The following is a 16318-nucleotide window of genomic DNA, read 5'->3' on the forward strand; positions in this document are numbered from 1 at the left end:
ATAACTTTAAATCATCCTGGCTAACGGCGTAAATTTTTATTCAACCTAGACCAAAATGAACGCTGACTGCCTAGCTCACGAGTGCATTCGCGCATGCGCAGATGTGCCGGTTTCCTCTGAACGGGTCGCGAACTCTGACCTCCTATAGCTGCCGTGAGCCGTCAGTTTACGATAATTTATCAAAACACGCCAGTATTTGGATAATTATTCACGGTTTCATGGTAAGATTAACACTTTTTTACATTATTAAAACCTATTGTGCTTGCAGTAATTGTTCAGGATTAATCATGCGGGAGAATGTTAGCACTGTTGTTAGCCGGCCTGCTAACACGCGTTAGCGTAGTAGCCGCTACCATAACAGGAAACATTGGGAATCAAATCGATCCTTACATGTCTGCGATTGAACTGACTATACGAGCTTTTTGGGATTTTAAAGAAAAATAAACATATATTGCCAGCCATCTAATGGACATCATAGCAAGTTTTAAGCAGATATGACGTTATTTAGCAAGCTAGCGCTATCAATGTGTGCATCTGATATCAGCGCTCTGATAAACACAACAAATACCGATAAAAAAAATAGCGCAAAGGCATTATTCGGACCTATTAACAGCTCATTTGATGATCTAAAGTTTTGAAGGTACTAGATGTGTCCTGTAATCCGCGTGTGAGGAGCTGCTGCAGTGAAGATCCCTCTGTGTATGTGTGTGAGGAGCTTTAACCCTTCAATCATGACCTTTAACCTACAGGAACAGATCTAACTTTATCTTCCCGGATCAACACACACACACATTCCACAGGAGTTACTGACCCCCAGCTGTCATTCACCGTCTACATCGCATTTCATCATTAAGTCTTTCGATTCTCTGAATAACACTAAAATCGCGATGCTGGCTAGTGTGCTAATGTAGCTACTGCTAATCAGAAGCCTGTGATATTTCAGTTTGTCTTCATCAATCTGAACTGATTGACAACACTGAGCACAATACTTGAGCATATGTAGAGTGAATAACAGTAGCTCATTAATATTGAAGAAATCATTGGTCAGGATGTTGCAATGACAAGAACTGTAAAATCGTGAATCATTTGACTGATAATAAACAGGTTGAAACATCACAGACCTCTTTTGCATAATTATTTGAACAATCTCCTAAACCTACTTATTAAACATCAGTATTTAAGCCAACCCGGACCCTTAATGCTGCGATCTTTTATTATTATTATTTTTAATTGACATCCTAGCATCTTTAGATGCTGTAGACCCCCAAATATGATCATCCTTGTGCGAGGGACCGCCATCCTAAATGTAAGTCAGGTTCCGATTTATACTGTGAAAAATTAATTAAAATAAAATGTCAAAATTTTGAAATATTTAAATTCTATAACATTATATGACTGTCTTTTTAATACCCATTTTATTACTGGACCGTTAGATTTATTTATTTATTTAAATATATTTTAATTTATTTGCATACTTTTTTTGTTATTTTATTATTTATTTATTTTTACATTGTTTTTCTCAAAACTTTTCCACAGACCCCCTAAAAACTTGTATAGTGTTTTAAGGCCACGATATAGTTATTTGTTCTTCGCTTAAAAAAAAATAAAAATGTTTGAAATAACTGTTAGCGAACATCATGACGCTGCCCACACTGCTGAGAGCGACATTTAGATGAATATTTAAAAGTGCTGCGCGCTTTCCTCTCAATTAAAAACTAAACGCACAACAAGATGACAGTGCTGCGAAAACAGCAGTTAAGAAAGCATCTCATCAATCATAGAGTTGTGTGTTATTTTTCTCAGGTGGGCGTGTGGCTGATGAGGCGTTGCTAAGCCACAGTTCTGACAAATCGTTATCATGGATGGAGAAAGTCCCAGAATTCAGCTGGTTTCTGCAGACGGAGGCCTACAGGTGACTTACACAGCACATTTATGATTTATCATTTACATTTACGAAATATGCGTGTAACAATTTGGTGCGGTAAACATTTGAATTTTAATGAACAGCTGTTCACTAAACGTTTGTTCGAACCAAATGGCAACCTTCCGTTCTCTCTCCTGAAGCCAACATGGAAGTGACTTAAACTGCAATTCATTGACTGGCCACTAGAGACAGGCTCCAAAAGAGAGTCAATCCCATAGATTTCTGCTGTCTGTTAGCCGTCACGTCACCTCAGCTAATCCCGCCTCTTTGCCCATTTTTGATTATCCGGGAGTGACGCGCTACCAAGATGGCGACGGCCGGCTCCGCCCACTATGGGCTTTAAAAATGCTCTTCAGAAACCAACAAGCGACGTCACGGACACTACGTGCATATTTTAAAAAAATCTATGGTTCAGACCGACATGAACATTTGCATGCTGTCAACGCAATGAGTTCTTTTTTTAACAGATGGTTGTAAAAAAAAAAATCTTTTTCATCTTTCACACTGCGGAAAATACGGAAGAGGATTAGGGCCAAGCAATAATAAAAAAATAAAACCATCTCGAGATTAAAGTCACTATAATTCGAGATTAAACTCGTTAAAAGTCGAAATGAAATGTAGAGAATAACGCATTCGATCAGTGTTCATTGCATAGCCTACTGATATCAACCTCATCGAGGTTTCGTGGTTTCCCAGGAATCCATAAGACGCATTATTAATCGTTGTTGGTTGTGTACGCCTCCATCCACAGAATGTAACGACTGTAACCATCTATACAGCCATTAATGGCAATGCCGTACGGTTTTAATTTATCATAGCTGTCCATATGCCAGAGTGCATTTGGGCCAGCGCAAGTGTACTGGCGTCTTCTCAAGCGTCTCCTTCGTCGAAATTCCACACCTTGAGGATCAACAAGTTAAATAATGCGTCTTATGGTATCCTGGGAAACCACAAAACCTCGATGAATTTCATGTTGGACAAAAGTGAGTACATCGCGCAAATTGGACTGATTTTTTCTTCTAAAAAGACCTAGCCGACCTAGACCTAAGAATCTATTCTTTGTTACTGAAAGAAAGTCTAAAATATAGCTTGACTAAGTGATCCAACTCTGCCATGTCCTCTATAGGCTATGCAATGAACACTGATCGAATGCGTTATTCTCTACATTTCATTTCCACTTTTTTTCTCGAAACACAGACTTTATTCTCGAAATTTAATGAGTTTATTCTCACAATTATTTAGACTTTTTTTTCTCGAAATTTAACGAGTTTTTTTCTCGAAACACGACTTTATTCTCTAAATTTAATGAGTTTATTCTCAAGATTGTATTTCCAGTTTTTTTTTTCTCGAAATTTAACGAGTCTTTTCTCGAAACACAACGACTTTATTCTCAATATTTAATGAGTTTATTCTCAAGATTGTATTTCGACTTTTTTTCTCGAAATTTAACGAGTTTAATCTCGCATTATAATGACTTTATTCTCGAGATGGTTTTATTTTTTTATTATTGCTTGGCCCTAATCCTCTTCCGTACGAAAAAGCTAGCCAACCAAGAAGAGCTAAACTTTAGCTTTAGCTTTAGTTTAAACTTTAGAAGCTTTAGCCCCCGGTTTCACAGACAAGGCTTAAGTCTAGTCCCGGACTTAAATGCATGTTTGAGCTGTTTTAACTGAAAGCTTTCAAATTGCTCCCGCTGTACTTTGATGTCACACACTGATCGGTCTCTGCAGCGCCACTTTATGGCGAACACATCTTATAACTCGGGTGTGCTTTTGTTAAACAACAGTAAATAGCAGAGGAAGAACGTTTTAGTGCCGATGCCGAACATTTATGTTTGTGTGAACAGGCTTTCACTGAACTTTACTGCTGTAAACGTCATTTCGATGGTCTTTGTCGTCATGTGTTGTATCAGATTGTGACAGAGCAGCAGTTGGCTCAGAAGGTGCAGATAGTCACAGCCATTGATCAGGCTGGAGGCGGCAAACAGCAGTTTATATTAACCAACTTGGATTACCCCAACCAGGAAAAACTGTTCATCAAACAAGAGAACTCACCAACCAAGGTCATCTTAACCTCTGCCGAAGGGTCAGCTGTCAATCAACTGCTTTTTGCATCACCTGAGCTGACAGGACAACAGATCCAGGTAAACGTTTTACACATTTGCTGGGCACGCCGTACATCAGTATAGTGTGCACGTATTTCTTTTACCTTTTTAGTGTTTCCAAAAGGTGGCAACACTGGCCTAAAGCATTGTTTCACAGCTGAAGAAGAAATGGAACAACAAATACTATCACCAGTGAAGAGATATATACAACCAGGGCTTGATATTAACTTTTTTGCTCACCAGCCACTGTGGCTAGTGGTTTTCCAAAGTTACAAACCATTCAGGATTTTCACTAGCCACAATTTTGACATTGATACCATGAGGAAAAATCATCATATATTTTTTATATTATCTCATAATTTGGCAGCATGTATATTAGGCTGCTGTCACTTTAAGACCGGATGCACGGATCCATTATACTGTTATACATGCGTTTTCTTTCTCAACTGTTTACAATCACTTAAAACATAACTAACCTGTACTCTCCAAGACCAACATTTTGACATTATTTTGTGTGTATTTGACTGTTTAAGCGCAATAAGCAGCGAAGAATAACTCAATTTAGTACTGAGAGGTGGCTTTATCCATGCGCACTTTGGGCCTGAGCACAAAATCAGTCAAATTATGCGCAATCCCACGCAAAATTCAAGCCCTGTAACACCAACAATATTCAACCAGATCAAATGAAACGAGCGAGTGAGAGGAGGCGGGTTTGTGTGTCAACTCGCTGCCGGAAAGATGAGAGAGCGAGAAAGCGTATTGTTTCTATTCTGTGGGAAACAAGCCCTGCCCGCAACTCTAGTTTAAAAGAGTTCATTTTTATCAGCCATAACTTCTGTAGACACTTTCTAGATTAGTTGGCATGTGTTATACATTAATGCATACATTAAAACACTATGCATTCAGATGTATGCATGCACAATGTCAAAACTGCAGTAAACTTTGGGCTTTACTCATGTTGCGGCAATGTAAAAAAAATCAAATGTGGTGGATGAAGTGAGACAATTTTTGCTTATAAAAACATTTCATTCTGTTATTAAAATAGTTTTGATGTAAATGGTGTCTTTTTTAAATCATGTGTCTTTTAGCTTAGCAACATGCTAATGTCAAACAATATTGAAATCAATGGCATGTTGAGACTTTAGTGTGGAGAAACACTGTATAAATACATTGGTAATTATTTAATACCATATTTCAAAGTACCATAGTAATAGCATCTGATACATCACTATAACGTGGTACTTTTTGTAGGCGTACTATAACTGTAGTCCTCTCATATCGATTTGTATTGTGATAGTGTGTACTTGCTTGTTTTTGCATATGGCATTTCCTTTTGTAATTATTTACACAATGTAAATGTTCATATTTATAGGATAGAGTGTTTTGTTTTTCAGTTTGTGACGGAGGGTTCAGAACAGGGCTCTACGAAGCCTCCAGTGGAGTATTGTGTAGTTTGTGGAGACAAGGCCTCGGGTACATGACCAACACACACTTTTTTTCTTTTTTTTAAATAAGTTTAGAGCTCAAACTGGCTGCAAGCTATTATTGGGGAGAGACACTTTTAAATTGTTGCATTTGTCCTGTTGGTCATTGTGTGTTTAGGTCGTCACTATGGAGCAGTGAGCTGTGAGGGCTGTAAGGGTTTCTTCAAGCGCAGCATCAGGAAGAATCTGGTGTACACGTGCCGCGGGTCTGGAGAATGTATCATCAACAAACACCATCGGAACCGGTGTCAATACTGCAGACTGCAGCGCTGCATGGCCCTCGGCATGAAACAAGACTGTGAGTCCAGATCCGATAGGTAACACGTACCCGCACCATTTGAGCTCTAGACACGACTGATGCTGGGGTGTGCTGGTATTTTTCTAAGTGATAAGACTTATGATTGAAATTCTGCCAACAGCTGTTCAGTGCGAGAGGAAACCGGTGGAGGTGTCGAGAGAGAAGCCAGCAAACTGTGCGCCCTCTATCGAAAAGATCTACATCCGCAAAAACCTCTGCAGTCCTCTCGCCGCCATGCCAACGTTTGTTAGCGAAAAAGAGACCACCAGGTACAAATGTGAATGTGTTTTTGAGTCAAAAAAAAAAATTTTGTTTGTTTGTTTGTTTTCTCACTCTGTGTCTGATCACAGGTCCACCAGTTTATTGGACTCCAACATGCTCTTGAACATACAGCAATCACTTTCCAAACTTGACAACACCATTTTAATTCCTTCTTCACCAGATCAGGTAAAACATATATATTTTTTTTTTTTGTAGTAATAATATATATATATATTAATAATAATAAGTCTGGTTAGCTGTAATCTATTTCTAAATCTATTTTCCTGGTCCCCGTAATTAAAAAAAAAAGACTACTTGGTAAATCTCCCTGCCAAGAACATGCTTTTTTGAAAATTTACATAAAGAAAATTAAGCCTATTTTAGGACCATCAAGTTCACTGTGGCAATATTTTCATAAAAAAACACTACCGTGATGTAAATTAAACATATATGATGTAAATTAAAACATGTATTCCCTCAGTTCTTATTACTAATATATATATTATTTAACTATATACTATATCATATTTAAATTTAGAAGTCATTTTACATTATGGTGGTGTTTTTTTTTACCACATCAAATTGTAAGATTTTTTTTATAAAAAATAATGATTATATTTTAAGATTTTTAGTCATTTTAAAAATAACAGATTTTGGGTTGAAATCAGTTTGATCAAATTTAAGGCCAACAAATGTCTTAAATCTTTTAAATTGTATAAGAAAAATCGTAACTATCATTTCAAGACGAACAGAAAAACACAAAACCCAATAAGGTAAACTATCGTGATTTCTATCATCTGGCAAACTCGACGGCCTTCGGAGAAATTTGCCGTTCTAAGTGCAGTGGCTTACCAGAGTATCCAAAACGCCACCTACTGTCAGAGAGTGAATTTGCATTTTCAATTAGCCTGTGCCATTTTATTAGCCTGAACTACGTCAGACTTCGTACTTCTGCTCAATTTCATTTCGCTTCTGTACTCAGTCTGAGACAGCGTAATAGCTTTCCGTTTTCCTCCGGCCTGAAAACAGCCGGCCAATCAACGAACAGAGGGCGGGCTGAGAGCCGTGATGACGTAGACACTGATTGTACCGTGGATGCGTAGATTTACTTCACATAATCTGCAAAACTCCGGTATTTCGCTCGATGGTTTTGTTTTCGCATCATACATGTGTTTACAGTGGAAGTTAGATGCGGCTGAGCATGCGCATAACACACACCATAACCAAACGTTATGTGATTGGCTTACGGGTAACCAATGATTTTAAACATCAGACAAGCGCCCCCCCGCAAGAAAGAAAACGCTTTTCAATTATGCCATGCCAGACTCTTTCTACGAAGCGAAGTAGCAGAGTTTGGTATTACCAGGCTACCATTTTATTACATAACTGCAAAAAATTATTTAAAAAATGTAACATATATAGATTTTTAATATAATCATCAGAAAATAAATATTGGCCTAATCATTTATAATTTTGACTCGTCCCTTTTCTTTAAAAAAATGGTTTAAAGGCTGAAATGTGAGGTTTATCATTTTATAAAACTTTTTGTTCTTGTCAAAGCCTGTATTTCAACAGTAAAATCATGTTTTTTATAGTCATGTTACCCTAGACATTGCCCTTCCCCGCTCATATGGCATTCATTTAATTTGTGCAGGTCTTAAAGTCTTAAATTTGATTTTAAAAACCCTGCAGATACCCTGTAAAACTAACCCGATAATGTTTTCGTGAGATTCATCATATGTTCATATGTATGTTCAAGTTTTCTGATGTTCACTTTAGAATGACTCCAGTCAGGGAGATCTGGGTACCCTGGCCAGCGTGGTCACGTCTCTCGGTCACCTCAACAAAAGTCGTGAGATGATGGACAGCAGTGCTGACCTATCGGGGATAGAGACCGCTAGTAACGATGACAGCGTTATGACGGACATGCAGAGGGACGAGTCGAATGACGTCACACGGTGCGGAAAGCAACTCGTGTAGTTCTGATATCAATGCGGTACATGGCTGTGCTTACACATTTTGTGTTTGTTTGTGTCCAGGGCCTTTGACACGCTCACAAAGGCGCTTCAGCCTGAGGAAGGTTGTGGGGAAGAGATGGCAGAGGGACTTGTGGCTGTCAGGGTTGATGAACAGTCCACCGCTCTACTGGAACTGGAGGGACCGCTGCTCTCAGATATGCACGTGCCCTTTAAGGTCAGGGCTCACTGTAGATTGAGACACACTGCAGTTATAGCGATTGAAAAATGATGGTCGAATAACAATGTGCATTAAATATTGTGTGTAGCTGATGATGCCGCTGCCCATGCCAGACTTCCTGAATCTGAATTACATCTGTGAATCAGCTTCCCGTCTGCTTTTCCTCTCCATGCACTGGGCACGCTCTATTCCAGCCTTTCAGGCACTTGGGTGAGTGTATTCATGTCCTAGTTTATACGTGGTTTCAGGCGATCACAGGTGGATGGCTCTAAATGCAGGTTGTTTAAATAGGGGGAGGAATATATACTTTGTTTTTAAGTACTAAATGAATGATAAGTATATTTATTATCAGCACTTCCTGCATTCTCCCCCACTATGCAATGCTGCATTAGAATTTGGCTAAAATTATCTTAAGCATTATTACGTTACCTACCTTTTAATACAACCTTCATGTCAGAAACGACTGCATGATGCCTTAAAATTTTGCCCCATAGACAGTGGAAGAGAACTGCATGCATAAACGGCCATTTATACCCTTATTTGGTCCCCTACACCTAATTCAAATCGCAATGTACTGTGTAATGATTTTATTTGTAAATTTAGCTGTATCCTCATTTTATTCTGTATTTTTGGTGCTCAGCTCAGAGAACAGCATCACGCTGATGAAGGCCTGCTGGAATGAGTTGTTTGCTTTAGGTCTGGCTCAGTGTTCACATATTATGAATGTAGAAACGATCCTCACGGCCATAATCAACCACCTACAGACCAGCCTGGATGAAGGTACGTGGACATTTTACTATTTTTGAATATTATATATTTCTAAATTTGGTCAGATTATGTTTAACATACTTTAACAATATATTAAAGGGATATTTCACCCAAAAATTAAATTAAAATTCTGTCATTAATTTCTCACCCTCATGTCGTTTTCAAACCCGTAAGACTTCTGTTCATTTTCGGAACACAAATGAATGAATCTGAGAGATTTCTGTCCCTCCATTGATAGCTATGCAACTGACACTTTGATGCTTCAAAAAGTTCATAAAGAGATTGTAAAAATAATCCATATGAATTGAGCGGTTTAGTCTAAAATTTTCTGAAGAGACTCGATCGCTTTATATGATGAACAGATTTAATTAGGCTTTTATTCACATATAAACATTGATCAGAGAACATAAACAGAAGCTCAGCCCTAAAAAATTAATTTCTCAAATTTTTTGCACGGACCCCCTAGCGCCCTCTGGGGATCCCAGTTTGACAACCAGTTTGAGTTGATTCATTGAGGGTAATGAGAGATGTGTACGTGTGTTCAACAGATAAACTATCCCCAGAGCGGGTGAAGCAAGTCATGGAGCATATCTGGCGTATGCAGGAATTCTGTAACAGTATGAGTCGCATGAGTCCTGATGCATATGAATACGCTTACCTCAAAGCTGTGGTTCTCTTCAGCCCAGGTGAGCACAACTGGAGAGTATCTGAAAAATATGGAGGGAAATGGGGAAAAAAAGGTAAGAATTAAGTTGATTGTATGCGTGTTTGTCGCAGATCACTCCGGAGTGGACGGCACCCTTCAGATTGAACGGTTTCAGGAGAAAGCATACATGGAACTGCAGGACTATGTGAGCAAAGTGTATCCAGAGGACACATATCGGTGAGCGACTTGTGTAGTTTAGTTACTCTAAAAAAAGTCATTAATAGCTACTAATTACATCTTCAACAGTGTAATTAGATTACTGTACCAATTAAACTCTCTAAAAATCCCATATCAACCTCGCCCAGTTGAACAATACAAGGATAGATATGAAACTGTGCCTTTAATCCTTTCAAATTAAATAATATAAAATTGCATAAATTTATTCTTAAACTGACCAAAGTATTTAAAGGGAGACGGTTACATAAAAAATATATACATTGTACCATTAGATGTTAAATTTTGATGTTAAATCCACTATTGTTTTATATAGAATCGTTCATAGTCTATACAGTATTTAATGCGATTACATCAGAAGTAATTGTAAAATTAAGTAATCCCTTACTTTGTTAAATTAGAGTAAGTAATTACCTAGTAATGCATTACACCCAACAATCCAATTAATTTTAAATATTCGGAAATGTTAGATATAGTATGATATCTTAGATGTGACTATTACCAATATATAAATTCTCTTTCTCTGCTAGTCTTTCAAAACTGTTAGTTCGCCTGCCCGCCCTGCGGCTCATGAGCGCTGCGGTGACTGAGGAGCTGTTTTTCGCCGGTCTCATCGGGAACGTCCAGATCGACAGCATCATTCCCTACATCCTCAAAATGGAGTCTACCGACTACAACAGCCAGCCAATCAGCAACGCTGAGTGACTGAAGCCTCGCCCACAGCCACACCCATCAGCTTTAAAAAGTCAATGGCTTTGCTCACTCAGACCCTTTGGGCCAAAACAGCGATCTTTATGATATAATCATACAGTTCGAATAAGAAAATCATTTTGTTATGACTTTGCTTTTTCATTTGGCCAGTTATTATGTCTATAAGGTTATGTAGTATGGATAAAGTGGATTACTGCAACTGCTGCGATTGGATCGTTTGGGCTTTTATTGTATTGCTGTACTTATGTTTAGAAAAGTGTCTATGAAGACACAGGAAGTGAAAGGAACCTGTTCTTGAGAACTTGTTCCAAAGAGAACTTTGCCCCCCCCCCCCCCCCCCCCCCCAGCACTGACTTTCTCTGTATGTATATGAATCATGTATATAGGAATAATAAATGTCAAATCAAGGGGAAAAATGTTGGTATTTTGGCATTTGTTCGCCTGTTCCTTTTTTTTATGAACACATTTGATGTGATATACAGGGTTCCCACGGTTACAGAAAATCTTTTCTCCATCCCTGGAAAAGTCATGGCAATTTCTGTAGTTCATGTACATTTTTTCTCTTTATGCTCTAATATATTTAATTGGCAAAATATTATTCTGTGAGTGCAATCTCTGTATAAAAAAAAAAAAATTGTAAAGAAATGAAAGTCATGGAAATGTATTGGTCAAACGTGTTGGAATCAATTTATAGTTGTTCCAGGTTTATTCCGAGCAGTACCTTGTGAACTCTGTAATGTTTAAATACTGAATATGTTTGTGTTGTGTCACTTTTTTTATTAAAGAGTAAACCAGACCTTTCAGAAACATTCTCCGATCAAGCTTGAACGCTTCAATTGTATTATATATAATATGTCTTAATAAAATGCAGGTTATTTTCTCAAGTTAGTGCACCTCACCCGAAGACAACAGCGTTATCTGCTTAAACCAAAACAGAGAGATTGTTGGCGGAACCCAAACCGCGCGATCGCGTGTGCAGGGGGAACTGTAAAGCGCGTGACCGTCCGTCAGCGTTTAGAGTCCGTCAGTTATGGCGGAGTACGCGAATCTAGTGCGGCGGGCCGTGGGTCAACTCGGCGGTCATGGCGGTGTTAAAGGCTTCCTACTGCAGCTGTTCAGGTAGGTCACTCGAATAAAATTGTTTTAGAGCTTTAGAGGTAAACGGGTGTGAAATGAAGCGTGTAGAACTGTAAGACACTGAATCCAAAGCAATGACCTCTTTGATAGTGACTGTACAGTCACACATATGAATGCGAAACACTGAACAACTGAATGTGTGTTTACCGGAGAATGTATTTACCGGAGACCTTTATCAATATATAGATAGTTAAGATCTTGGGGGACTGTATTTTTTTAGACCTGTAGGGAAATTTATGCTGCTGCCACTGTACTTTTTGCATGGAATTTATTATTAATATTTATATATATTATACTATATTATAATATACTTACTATTATAATAAATTACACTTAATATATTAACTATTGATTTGACATCATTGAAATGTTTTTCTCAGGGTGAATGATATCAAGACAGGAGCCTTGGTGGGTGCTGACAAATATGGCAACAAATACTATGAGGACAACAGAAACTTTTTCGGTATTAATTTACATACTTTAGTTGTCTATGCACAAATTCACTGTGTTTTATGTCTTCTGAGTGTGTATTTTCACTGTGTCACTTTCAGGCCGTCACCGATGGGTGATTTACACCACAGAGATGAACGGAAAGAAGACTTTGTGGGATGTTGATGGCAGCATGGTCCCTGCTGAATGGTATTATAAACAGATGTATTTGCCATGATGTTTTTAATGGATTTAGTTTCTTTCTCGTATCTAGTGTCCCTTTGCCCTGTACATTTTTCCCTTAAGATTATGTAATTATTGGTTTATAGAGCTCTTTAAAAAAAACCCTACTCTTGTCTTAAAGGTAGTGTAAGCAATTTCTGAGAGGCTAGCAATAGGGCTTGGGCGTCGTGACGTCATACTTGGCGTGGCGGCCATGTTGATGGCCTCGCGAATGTAAACATACAGCAAGTCGAACGAGGAGAAGCAGAGTTGGGAGAAAGAAAAAAGATGTTAAAATCCCGAAAAGGATGTGGAATTTACCGGGATACGTTAGGGAAACCAGGGACCAGTATGTGGACAAATTTTCCTGTAAAATATCCCGTATTTTAATACCTTACTCTCTCATAACATTAATGTTAGCCCTTCCATCGGACCTGTCAGTCTCTGTAACGTTACTGTTGTCCTGTTGCTACCCCCTTGCCCTTCCAGCGAAACAGATGTTTTCAAAGCATCGTTTTGCTTACTTGAAGGCAACCTTAGCGTGATATTGGCCTTTTTAAGATAACAGCGTGGTTGTTGTGAGAGCACGATTTCACGCCAATCTGTAAGCAAAGTCATTTTTCATTTTTCGGGATATTTTATAGGAAAATACTAAAACGGGAAGACAGCGGGAAAAGAGCTCAAATGCGTGAGAAACCCGGAAAAAACGGGAGGGTTGACAGCTACTAACTAAACTTTTTTGCCGATTTTGTCCACATAACGTTACTGGTCCCTGGCTTCCCTATTTAACGTATCCCCATAAATTCCACATCCTTTTCGGGACTTTAATATCTTTTTTCTTTATTTTCTTTCTCCCAACTCTGCTTCTCCTCGTTCGACTGCTGTATGTTTACATTCGCGAGGCCATCAACATGGCCGCCACGCCAAGTATGACGTCACGACGCCCAAGCCCTATAGCAAGCTAGCTTTGAAAGCATGAGATCCCACCCTCCGTTCAGAGCGCCTCCAAGACCACGCTCAAGAATGCGCACATCCAGAGTAGAGTCTGCAAAGCGTCATGAGAGACAGCGTTAAATTACCTCATGTCTCAAAGCACATAACATTATAATACTAATGAACTTACAGAGCTCTTGCTTATACCACCTGACTGCTACAGATTCATTTTGGCGTTGATCGTGTTGACATAGAAACACATAAATCTGAGTCTGAGGATGTGAACAGCTCCAGTTAGGACGTCGCTGGTTGCCATCTAGTAATTATGGTTACAACATGGCGTGAACGCAGAATAAAGGCCTGTTCACACCGGGACGAATTTCGCGCACGATTTTCGCCGACGTTTAACGCCTCGTGACTAAACAAAGGGCGCCAATGTGAGTGTGCACACCGACGCGAAAAACGCCACGCGTAAAAGCGTCACTTTTTAAAAAACGCCTCGGGTTCGTTTTTTTGGTTTGACGCGCCGCATCAAAAACTATCCGACCAATGAGATTGGCGCTTTTGCTCACGTGTCTGGAGTTTCTGAAGTTACAGTAAAACACAACTTGGGGGCGCTCAAACACAAAACGGTCTTGCCGAGCACACATACATAACGGCGAAGAAGATATACGCCAAGTAGCGTCTACACCTCTACACTGCCGCCGGGAAGAAATAAGACAAGGAAGATGCAAGGCAAGATGAATGTAGAGCTGCTGGTCTCGTTGGTGTCGGAACATAAAGAACTATATGACAAACGTTACAGTGACTACAAAAATCTTGATAAAAGAGAACTGTTATGGAGTGGTATTGCAGAGCAAATGGGAATTTGATGGTTAGTTTCATTTCACTTAATTGTCTTTCTTGTACATAGGCTATAACTTTTTCCCACAAACGTTTGACAATCGCCACCGGGGTATTTCTGTTTTACATTAAGCGCCATCTAATGTCAGGGAATGAATTTGCATGTTCACTCGGCTCATTGTCAGCGAAAATCGCTTGGGTGTGAACACAAAAAACGCGTTGAAAAACGCTGGCGAATAACGTGTGCCGATATTCATCCCGGTGTGTATGGGCCTTTAGATCGTTGTTTTGGTTCAGGAGGAACTGTAAAGACGGCTGCTGTTTGTTTGTGGCGCACGGTGCCTTATGGAATGATGTGTGATGTCTGCGTGAGCAGAAATACATTTTGACAGGTAGGGCAACGTATCATTGCATTCGGACAAACATTTTAGGTCCTGAGACTTCCATATGTACATGTTGTAATATTTAATATTTCTATTATTGATTGCTATCAGGATGTGAAGAGAGTTTCAACCGGTATAACAAAAGTGTTTATTAAAACCAAAATTGCCCTATTATTCTTGTGAAAAAATGGATTCATTCTGGTGCATTAAGAGTGAAGTGAAAAGTGCTAATTGGCAGCCATTATGATTGAACAAAACATTGGGTAAATTTACAGAGCAATTGAAAATTGGTTGTCTTGCAAATTCGGCATTAGCGGCAATGTGAATACAGTGTTTGGAACAGAAAGTACATCTACTACACTTTTAGTGAAGAAAAGTAGAAAGACATCCAAATGATTGATATTTGAAATCCTTTTGCTGAAAGTAAAATATGAAATATTAAAATATAAAATAAAATTACATTTATATATTTTATTAATATATTAGTATTAATAGAGGTTTTTTTTTTTATTATAGATTTTATGTATTGTACAAAAAATAAAGTACAGAATGGAATAGAACAAAAATGTTTCAGAATAGAATTGCGTGTTTTTATACAAAAATTCTCACGGCTTTTAATATGTCATATGTGACCCTGGATCACAAAACCAGTCACATGTCACAGGGGTATATTTGTGGCAATATCCAACAATACATTGTATGGGTCAAAATTATTGATTTTTCTTTTATACCAAAAATCATTAGGATATTAAGTAAAGATCATGTTCCATGAAGATATTTTGTAAATTTCCTACCGTAAATATATAAAACAGTTATTTTTGTGAGTGAATGCAGCACGATCGCGAACATAAATGGACAACTTTAAAGGCGATTTTTTTCACACCCTCAGATTTCAGATTTTCAAATAGTTGTATCTCGGCCAAATATTGTCATATCCTAACAAACCATACATCAATGGAAAGATTATTTATTCACCTTGATGTATACATCTCAATTTCAAAAAATGAACCCATGTAACTGGTTTTGTGGTCCAGGGTCACATATATCTTCCCTTTTTCTCTCTTTCAATGTTGTTCTCAGGCACCGTTGGCTGCACTGCATGACGGATGACCCTCCCACTACTCACCCTCCAGAACCCAAGAAGTTCCTGGCCAAGGTTCATCAGATCAACCTCAGTGGCACATCAAACTGCTACGTGCCCTATTCAACCACTCGCAAGAAGATCCACGAGTGGGTGCCCCCAAAAGCCGGGGAGAAATAATCCCCTCCTCCTTTCACCAGTTCTGCTGTTTGGAACGTTCTGTACATTGTAGCTTTATAATAATCATAAATAAATTAAAACAAACGTCTTTGTCTCTGTGTGAATTCATATTTATAAAACTGTTGGGGAATGATTGGATCGTGAAAATGAATTTTTATCAGTCATTACTACTTCAGTCTACAGTCAGTGTCACATGATCCTTGAGAAATCATTTTAATATCATGATTTGGTGCTCAAGAAGCATTTCCTGTTATCATGTGCTGCTTAATATAAAAACCATGAGACATTTTAACTAGAACTAAAACTAGGAATGTGCACAAGAAAATAAATAAGATTTGTAAGGAATGGTTAATGTATGAATGGTTAAATATTGTAATTTAAAACTAGTAAAGCACAGCTAGGAGCAGTTCAGTATGGTGTCACACACACACACACACACGTGTTAAAGTATTTCCTGTGTGATTCAATGTTGAGGGTAAACAGT

General features: G+C 38.5%; 2 protein-coding genes across 5 annotated transcripts; both read left to right on the top strand.

Annotated features, from left to right (window-relative positions):
- Window positions 1-93: 93 nt before the first annotated feature.
- nr2c1 (nuclear receptor subfamily 2, group C, member 1) lies at window positions 94-11422 on the top strand. Of its 4 annotated transcripts, none has more exons than XM_084113037.1 (14): window positions 94-221; window positions 1804-1912; window positions 3837-4067; window positions 5423-5501; window positions 5631-5810; window positions 5932-6079; window positions 6161-6257; window positions 7851-8029; window positions 8111-8264; window positions 8356-8477; window positions 8908-9047; window positions 9584-9721; window positions 9813-9918; window positions 10446-11422. In XM_084113037.1, exons 2-14 carry the CDS (start codon window positions 1859-1861, stop codon window positions 10618-10620), a joined length of 1803 nt encoding a protein of 600 aa, XP_083969163.1. In that variant the 5' UTR covers window positions 94-221; window positions 1804-1858; the 3' UTR covers window positions 10621-11422. The 4 variants fall into 4 exon arrangements, with proteins under 4 accessions (XP_083969163.1, XP_083969165.1, XP_083969164.1 ...); XM_084113039.1 differs by having other exon boundaries at window positions 100-221; window positions 3948-4067; XM_084113038.1 differs by lacking the exon at window positions 94-221 and adding an exon at window positions 755-1306.
- Window positions 11423-11600: 178 nt separating this feature from the next.
- ndufa12 (NADH:ubiquinone oxidoreductase subunit A12) lies at window positions 11601-15921 on the top strand. The gene is made up of 4 exons (XM_084113042.1): window positions 11601-11745; window positions 12144-12226; window positions 12315-12402; window positions 15654-15921. The coding sequence occupies exons 1-4, from the start codon at window positions 11657-11659 to the stop codon at window positions 15832-15834; spliced, it is 441 nt and encodes a 146-aa protein (XP_083969168.1). The 5' UTR covers window positions 11601-11656; the 3' UTR covers window positions 15835-15921.
- The last annotated feature ends 397 nt before the right edge of the window (window positions 15922-16318 follow it).

The sequence above is a fragment of the Abramis brama genome, assembly GCF_963993115.1.
Source record: "Abramis brama genome assembly, chromosome: 4".
NCBI classification, from domain to species: domain Eukaryota; kingdom Metazoa; phylum Chordata; class Actinopteri; order Cypriniformes; family Leuciscidae; genus Abramis; species Abramis brama.

Excerpts from the sequence above, each read along its gene's own strand:
- ndufa12 (XM_084113042.1), top strand. The coding sequence starts at position 11,657 with ATGGCGGAGTACGCGAATCTAGTGCGGCGGGCCGTGGGTCAACTCGGC. Across the intron at positions 11,746-12,143 it reads TTCCTACTGCAGCTGTTCAG|GGTGAATGATATCAAGACAG; the intron begins GTAGGTCACTCG and ends TGTTTTTCTCAG. Across the intron at positions 12,227-12,314 it reads GGACAACAGAAACTTTTTCG|GCCGTCACCGATGGGTGATT; the intron begins GTATTAATTTAC and ends TGTCACTTTCAG.
- nr2c1 (XM_084113037.1), top strand. The coding sequence starts at position 1,859 with ATGGATGGAGAAAGTCCCAGAATTCAGCTGGTTTCTGCAGACGGAGGC. Across the intron at positions 4,068-5,422 it reads TGACAGGACAACAGATCCAG|TTTGTGACGGAGGGTTCAGA; the intron begins GTAAACGTTTTA and ends TTTGTTTTTCAG. Across the intron at positions 8,478-8,907 it reads CCAGCCTTTCAGGCACTTGG|CTCAGAGAACAGCATCACGC; the intron begins GTGAGTGTATTC and ends TTTGGTGCTCAG.